Here is an 8,649-nt window from a genome sequence, read left to right as displayed (position 1 = left end):
CAGAAAATAGCTCACACACTTTTTTTATTTTCACGTGTATTTCATAATATTTTAAACAATTTGTTTGATCAAATGTTGTGTTTTGTTTCGCGTAAGTAATAGTTTTCCCCAAAATATCGACTGTCAAGTCCTCTTCCACGTGACAGGAAGTTCTGTGACGCCATATACTCCAAGGCGGAAGCGGTCGTCATTGTGAAAAACGGTGAGTTGGAAGCTTGTGCAAATGTGTCCTAATTCTTGTTGTTTCGTTGCGACACGTGCTGTTTTCGTACTGATTTGAATGAATGTGGTGGAACTTTGCACCGGGAGGAGCACATTTGACAACATTGTCTATATTTCGTGTTTTATTTAGCCGCTAAGCAATTAGCCTTGTCTCGTAAAACAGCCGCGGGATGGCGTTTCACGGGAAAATCCAATCCTAACATGCATGACTTTTAGATTTTATTTTTTTTTCCGTTCCAGACGCTCCCTCACAGTTTTTTCCCTCTCCAGACCCCCTACCCTCCAACCGCCTAAATATGTCGTGGATAAAGGAGGGCGAGTTAAACCTGCTCGAGAGGATTTCAGCCAACATTCTCAAGGTATTTGGGGGAAAAAATAGATTGAGCTCTATCAATAGAATGGGTTAAAAACTAACATTGCTTACCTGAAGTAAAGTGTTTATCTTTTTATCTAAAATCTTGTACAGTCATCCCTCGCAATAATGCGTTTGACATTATGCAGCCTTGCTATTACATAAATTTGTGTGTATTTTTTTACAGTGTAGCATCCATCCATCAATTTTCTTATCCGCTTATACTGACAAGGGTCACGGGGAGACCTGGAGTCTATCCCAGCTGTCAATGGATAGGTGTCCAGTTACGCCATCTAATGTGTCACCACCACCCTTAGACCAGTCGGATAAATTAACGGTAGAAAAAAAACATCACGCTTCACCTATCACCTGTGTTCTTTGACCTCTATGACACACAAGATGACATAATTGGAAACCTCTCCATTGGCAGAAGGCAGGGTATACCATGAACTGGTCGCCAGCCAATCGCAACGGAACAGCCGCACTCACAATCACACTTATGGGCCATTTAAAGTGTGCAATTAATGTGGCACGTTTTTGGGATGTGGGAGGAAACCAGAGTGCCCGGAGAAAACACACTCAGGCACGAGGAGAACATGCAAACTCCACACAGGCGGGGCGGGGATTGAACCCAGGACTCAGAACTGTGAGGCCACCGTGCTGGCCCACAGTCTAGCAGTCTTTTTTTTTTTTTTTTTTTTTCTTTTTACCATTTTGCCGTTCATCCCAATCCTGCCCTTCCAGGTCTCACGATCATTGCCCACATGAGCGTTGAAGTCCCCCACCAGAATGGATAAATTTCCAATTACGCCATCTTGTGTGTCATAGAGGTCAGAGAACACAGGTGATAAGTGAAGCGTGAAGTTTTTTTCCATCGTTAATTTATCCGATTGGTCTTAGGGTGGTGGTGACGTCATTGGAAACCTATCCATAATTGAATCCCTAGCGCAAGCACTCTCCCGGACTCCCTCTAAGGACTCCAAAAAGGGTGGGTACTCCGAACTGTTTGGTGCAGAGGAACAAACAACAGTAAGGACCCCTCCCTTCACCTGAAGGCGGAGGATACCCTCTCATTACTGGAGTGAACCGCAATAAGTATACCCACACCTGGTCGGTGCCGCTCACCATGGGCAACTCCAAACCTCTCAAGAAGACTGGTACCAGAGTGCAAGCCGTGTGTGGAGTTGAGCCTGAGTATGGCTAGTTGGAATTTTCAACCTCACACCAGCTTGGACTCTGTCCCTACCAGAAAGATGACATTCAACATCCCTGAAGCCAGCTTCTGTTGCCAGGGATCAGATCGCCAAGGTTCCTGCCTCCGGCCTCCGCCCACCTCACCCTGCACCTGACCCATATGGTTCATTTTACAAAGGGGGAAAAAATCAGATTTTAAGTCAGGAAAAAATACAGGGGAAACAGGTCTGACTTTACTAGAAATATCACTATTTGTTTGAGGGTTGTAGTGACTCTGCAAAGCTTGGCTTTAATACTCTTTCATTCTATATCTACTCTTCGTAATGAATGCCATCATACCTCTGGCTAAAGTACCTGCTTTCATCACTGACCTGGGCTCTTTTTCCTCGAAGGCGGGGCCAATGCCCAAACACGTGGCCTTCATCATGGACGGCAACCGTCGGTTTGCACGCAGGAAGAACATTGATCGCCAGGAGGGGCACATGCAGGGCTTCAATAAGTTGGCAGAAGTAAGTGACCAACGCGTACATTTTCGAATGCAAAATAGTTGTCACATGAACAGCCCATCATTGCCTTCTAGACGCTTCGCTGGTGCAAGCATTTAAACATCCCTGAAGTGACCGTGTACGCCTTTAGCATTGAGAACTTCAAGCGCGGCAAGGACGAAGTGGACGGCCTAATGGAACTGGCCAAGCAGAAATTTGAAAGACTTTTGGAGGAACGGTGGGTTTCCTGTTTATTAGCATAACTTTCTCTTTTATAGTGCAGGTAAAGGGCATGACCATTTACACTGTTCCAATTAGTACGCAAATTACCCTAATTTCCGTCCTACAGAGCGCACCTGATTATAAGCCTCACCCAGTACATTTGTAAAGCAAATACCATTTGGTACATACTTAAGCCGCACATGTGTAAAAGCTGCAAGTTGCCCACATTGAAACACAAGATATTTATAAAGAAAGACGGTACAAAAAAGAGTTTTCAAAGTTTTAATACCCTAGCTTAGCTTAACATAGCAACAACATGGTAGCATGAACAGTGCTGTTTAAGAAAAAAAAAAAAAAAAAAAAAAACAGCCACGGCAGCTACACAGTAGCAACACGGTAGCACAGCACTAACAGGACCGGTTGAAAAACACATACCTAAATCGCTGAGACGCGGCAGTAACACAGCTGCAACATGCTAGCGCGGCAGTAACGGCAGTGCGGAGCTTACAGGGCTGGTTAAAAAAATATATATACCGGTAAAAATTGAAACACGGCAGCTACACAGCAGCAACACGCTAGCGCGACGCTAACACGGCCAGGGGAAAAAAACGTACCGCTAAAAGTAGCTTCCTTGGCACATATATTCCATTGGTCTCACTCTTACCTTTTCCGCTCGAGTGCCCCCTCGCGTCTGTTAGAAAAAATGCCGCATCACCGCATAAGCCACAGGGTTGAAAGCGTACGGAAGAAGTCGGGGCTTATAGGCCGGAAATTACGGTATAGTTTTTTACAAATTTTCTGAAATTGTCTGGTTAGTTTTTCTTTTTAAGGCAGTCTCCCTTCTTTTTATCACAGCAGAAGAGTGGGAACAGACAGGAAGGATTTCTTAGTGTTTTACCAAGTTTATGTGTTTTAGGGATACAGGAAGGATTTATTAAATCTATATTATCTATTATACGATCTGTATATTGTGAGTGGGTCTGCAATGTTTTCCCTTTGATAAATGGGGGTTCACTGTCTTATGAAATGCCCGTCTTAAAAGATAAACTTATCTCTAATAGTCTTACCTTTAATAGATGCCTGATGCAGCTGAGTAAACCCCGGACTCAATTATACAATAGTTGACAGTGAGCATGCATCATGTGATAGATGTTATTTTTATAATCTATCAAACAAATCAGGAAGTACTGCTCGTGATTTACGAATGAGACACATTGTGCTGACTTGATGTTCTTCTTTTAACTGCAGGGAGAGTCTGGAGAAGCACGGCGTTTGCATCCGGGTGCTGGGTGACTTGAATTTGCTGCCGCTGGACCTCCAGCAGTTAATCGCCAAAGCGGTGTTGACCACACGAGCGCACAATCAGTACGCGATTTTGTCTCTCTGTTTTCACAAGGAAAAGGTTGATATTTTTGTGAGAGTTTGGTCACAATTTCAATGAAACATTACTTTTTACAAAATTTTTTTTTTTTTTTTTTTTAAATTCTGAGAAATTTCCCTCTTTTTAAATAAATACGTCCATCCATCCATTTTCTTAGCTGCTCATCCTCGCAAGGGTTGCGGGGTTGCTTGAGCCTATCCAGGTACGACCTGAACAGGGTAGACCCTGAACTGGTTGCCAGTTAATTGCAGGGAGAAAAAAATCAAACATCCGTACTCGCAATCAATTTAGAGTCTCCAATTGTTTTTGGGAATGTGGGATGCAAATTGGGAAAACCCACGCAGGCACGGGGAGAACATGCAAACTCCACACAGGCAGCAGTCCCGTGACCCTTGTGAGGATAGGTGGGTGAGATAATGGATGGATGGATGAAAAACTGAAGTATCACACAGCCATACATATTCAAATCATTTGCTCAGTATTTAGTACAAGCACACTTTTGAGGTAATACAGCCATGAGTCATTTTGGGAATGATGCAAGTTTTTCACCCCGGGATTTGGGGATCCGCTGCCATTTCTTCTCACAGATCCTATTCCCTTCCTTCAAGTTGTATGGTGAACGGTGATGGACCGCCATTTTCAGGTCTGTGCAGAGAGTCTTGATTGGGTTTAAGTCAGGGCTCTGACTTGGCTATTCAAGAACAGTGAGTTGTTCTGAAGCCACGCCTTCGGTATTTAAGCTGTGTACATGTGATTATTGTCTTGATGGAATAACTGGAAACATTTTTTAATATTCTTTTAGAGGTGTGAAAACTTTGAAAGGAAATTAGTATTTTTAAATGGAAAAATATGACTTTTTGTTAATTTATGTTTAATTGAGGAAAAAAAAGAATCCATATATATTCATGGAAAATTTCACCATCTTTTGTGATTACCCCCCCTGATAAAGAACGTATGGATCGTGACTTTTTTCACTCGTGGAGGCAACACTTCATCACGAGCCGCTGCATTACACTTTTAACAATTAGTTTAATAGATCATGTCTAACATACATTTTCAGAAAATGGCTCATTGTTAGAAAATTACTTTGCTGTTTAATTTCACTCTGGATGGGTAGGCAGATGCCAGAAACCCAACAATTTGTATCCAGTAAATTTCCACAATATGCACCCATCTCAAATGTTTCTTTTGTTGACAGGTGTTTCTTGAATGTGTGTTTTGCTTACACGTCACGATATGAAATGACCAACGCAGTGAGAGAGATGGCCTGGGGGGTGGAGCAAGGACTGATTAAAGCCAGGTAAAGTTAAAAACTTTGAAACATTAGGTTTTATCCTATTTTCATCACAACAAAGTCACAATATTGCAAGAAAAAATGTCAGTTTCACAGAAAATAAATAGTTGGAATATTACAGAAATTATTTTTAATTTTAACACTGTTTTACAATGATAAAGCCTTAAAAAGATGTATCATTTTAGGGGAATTCAGTCATAATTCAAGAGGTGAAATTTTAAACTGAAATGTTGTGTGGATAACTGTGGGAGAACAAAGTAAAAATCCATCCATCCATTTTCTGAGCCGCTTATCCTCACAAAGGGCATGGGATTACTGGACCCTATCCCCGCTATCTTCGGGCAGGAGGCGGGGTACACCCTGAACTGGTTGACAGCCAATTGGAGGGTACACAGACAAAACAACCATTCACAATCACACCTAAAGGCAATTTTGAGTTTACAATAAATGCATGTTTTGGGGATCTGGGAGGAAGCCAGCCGGAGTCCCGGGAGAAAACCGACACAGAGACTGGGAGAACATGCAAATATATATATATATATATACACACACACACTATGGAATATATAATATACTTTAAATGTCTACATAGTCATTTATTGCATTATGTCTTAGTGACGTTTCTGAGGCACTGCTGAGCGAATGTCTGTACAGCAAAAATTCTCCCAATCCCGACCTGCTCATCCGAACCTCGGGCGAGGTGCGCCTTAGTGACTTCCTACTCTGGCAGGTGAGTATAGCAAAGATTTTTTTTTTTTTTTTTTTTTTTATTCTGATGATTATTAATTTGTCTTCTTTCTTCCCACACAGACGTCTCATACGTGTTTAGTATTCCAGTCAGTACTGTGGCCTGAGTATTCCTTCTGGAACTTATGTGAAGCTATTCTCCAGTATCAAGTCAACCACAAATCCATCCAGGTAAGGTTTTGGTCTTGTTGTATTGATTTGTTATGTAAGGTGGTGTCAATCATCAAAAGCTACCCAGGGCTCCAAAATAAATACTGTTCGGTACATTTTTTTTTATTTGTATTGTGCAAGGTGGCGGTCAAGATGAATAACTGGATTGAGGAGAAGTTACATTAATTCACATATTTGTCACCAAAAAATGTCACATACTTGATCATAAACGGTGCTGCTTTGACTTGCAGGTTTAATTCGTTCTATGACCACGCGCTTCGCTCGAAACATATCTCTAATCATCTTCCCCTGTTGAAATGAATGGAAATACCATTAATATATTGCATCCCTACAACACCACCCCAAAAAAAATGTTAAATATGTGCCAAAATTAAGTAACGTACTTTGTGCATCATGATTTAATGCTTCAATCTCAGCTGAAATGCTCTTTCTTTTGCGCATGCTGTGACCACCGGGGGCAGTACGTAGGCATTTTTACGAAGAAGAGTTCACTATAAGGCTATATCCCTGTAATTATTTCTTATATTGTGTCTGTCTGTGTTGGTGGACAGTTTATGTTCAAATATGACTTGCTTGAAGAGTTAAAACTCTGGAGTGACATCACAGATATGTTATTAGACCTCATCTATGGCATTTTACGGTCGCATTAAGGAAGCAGATTTTAACAAGTTACTTTGTGATTTGGTAACAAATCTTTGTTTAACTGGGAATGGCAAAAAACAGCTTGATGCAAGTTTTTGGCCTCTTGTTCCAAAGTTGGCTGCCACCATTTAACGGTCATAACTCAATTTTTTTCTTGAGACACAATCGACATTCAAAGTCCCAAACGTTCATTACCGTAGCTAAAACTCTTCATTCCAGAATGCGAGGTACATTCACCAAGAGCACCAGGCCCTGCAGCAGCTGGAGGCGGACCGCGCCTGTGCCGCCGAGCACCTGCAGCGCCACGGCAACGGCAAGCCCGCCGACGCCAGCCGCAGGCAGGAAGCAATATCTCACTACACCGCCCGCCGCCAAGAGCGAGTGCGGGACTTCCTGGAAGCGCTCACGCACAAACGGGACTCTTTCTTTACTGACTTGGGCGAGGGTGTGTCGACTTAAGAGCGCTTGGTGTGTGGACCCCACCTCTTCCTACAAGGGCTTCTTCTGCTCAACGTCCAGAATCGGTGAAGAAGAGGGTGACATCAACCCCTATGGGGTTATAGAATTACTGGCATATTTGTAAATGTAGAGTGCGTGTCCGGTCAAAATGGAGCTTGAAGGGGTTATCGTCCTTTTAAAGTGCATGCTATGATTTGTGACGTGAAGGCCGTGCCGTTATAATCCTTTTAATCGATAAAGGTGTCAGTCCAGTCGTGATGTTGATAACTTGATTTTGACCAGTTTTATCAAAAAAAAGAATAAAGTGATCATTGTCAAGTTGTATGGTTTTTGGAGGCTTCATTTCCTATCATTTAAGATCATTTCACACAATTGCTGTACTAAACATGTAAAATAGTGACAAATATATATATATATATATAAACAAAACGTATTTAACCAGCATTCTTATTGGGAATTATATACTACATAATAAATGGATTCAAAATGTTTGAAAAATATTCAAGCGGGACAGAAAAATGATTGCCCACTACTACATACTGTAAATTAAACCTACTCAATGACCATTTAATTTATGGTCAGCATATTAAATCAAGGTGGAGCAGCTGGAAAGCATTGGGCTCACAGTTCTGAGGACCCGGGTTCAAATCCTGCCTCTCCCTGTATGGCGTTTGCATGTTCTCCCCGTGTCTGTGTGCGTTTTCTCCGGGCACTCCGGTTTTCTCCCACATCCCCAAAACATGTAACATTCATTGGACACTCTGAATTGCCCTTAGGTTTGATTCTGAGTGCAATTGGTTTTGTCTCTATGTGCCCTGCGATTGGCCGGCAACCAGTTCAGTCTGTACCCCGCCTCCTGCCTGAAGATAACTGGGATAGTCTCCAACACTCCCGTGACCTTCGTGAGGATAAGTGGCTCAGAAAATGGATGGATGGATTTTCAGTCACTGATTTAGAAATATTATTCACAAGCATTCTGGGACATTTTTGCTTTGGATGAAATTTCAGGATGAACCTAAAATTTATTTTGGCTATGTGGTGAAATAATATTCATTTGATTACGTTTTTATGAATTAACATGACTTTTTTTATTGAACTGATTTTCATTTAATCACAGATTTTCATTAAATCAATGCAGTATTTATCAAACCAGACTATTACTCTTTTATTTAGGGGAATTTTAAAGACTTTTATTTATCGAATGGCAATTTCATTTCTTGAATTATTTAATGAGTTCATATTTATCAACGGTATAAGGAAACTTTCAAATATTTCATGGATTCATATTTATCAAAGCAATAAAGACAATGTTTTTTAATTCATTAATTTAATGGTTTTTATTGTTTAGCCCCATATTTTTTATTAGATGGTTATTTCATGATGCAAAATGTATTTTGAACAATGACCGTTGTATACATTTAATAATTTCTTTATTTTTGTGCCAAATTGGTTGGTGATGCAAAACGTAACTATTTTTATG

General features: G+C 41.1%; 1 protein-coding gene across 2 annotated transcripts; it reads left to right on the top strand.

The window, feature by feature from the left end:
• dhdds (dehydrodolichyl diphosphate synthase) lies at positions 1 to 7,491 on the top strand. Of its 2 annotated transcripts, none has more exons than XM_061821346.1 (9): positions 1 to 202; positions 463 to 581; positions 2,161 to 2,277; positions 2,349 to 2,491; positions 3,724 to 3,840; positions 5,055 to 5,156; positions 5,766 to 5,880; positions 5,961 to 6,068; positions 6,930 to 7,491. In XM_061821346.1, exons 2-9 carry the CDS (start codon positions 519 to 521, stop codon positions 7,167 to 7,169), a joined length of 1,005 nt encoding a protein of 334 aa, XP_061677330.1. In that variant the 5' UTR covers positions 1 to 202; positions 463 to 518; the 3' UTR covers positions 7,170 to 7,491. The 2 variants fall into 2 exon arrangements, with proteins under 2 accessions (XP_061677330.1, XP_061677331.1); XM_061821347.1 differs by having other exon boundaries at positions 130 to 202; positions 493 to 581.
• The last annotated feature ends 1,158 nt before the right edge of the window (positions 7,492 to 8,649 follow it).

The sequence above is a fragment of the Syngnathoides biaculeatus genome, chromosome 5, assembly GCF_019802595.1.
Source record: "Syngnathoides biaculeatus isolate LvHL_M chromosome 5, ASM1980259v1, whole genome shotgun sequence".
NCBI lineage: Eukaryota > Metazoa > Chordata > Actinopteri > Syngnathiformes > Syngnathidae > Syngnathoides > Syngnathoides biaculeatus.
This window is presented reverse-complemented; position numbering and strand designations above follow the sequence as displayed.

Excerpts from the sequence above, each read along its gene's own strand:
- dhdds (XM_061821346.1), top strand. The coding sequence starts at position 519 with ATGTCGTGGATAAAGGAGGGCGAGTTAAACCTGCTCGAGAGGATTTCA. Across the intron at positions 5,157-5,765 it reads CAAGGACTGATTAAAGCCAG|TGACGTTTCTGAGGCACTGC; the intron begins GTAAAGTTAAAA and ends ATTATGTCTTAG. Across the intron at positions 5,881-5,960 it reads GTGACTTCCTACTCTGGCAG|ACGTCTCATACGTGTTTAGT; the intron begins GTGAGTATAGCA and ends CTTCCCACACAG.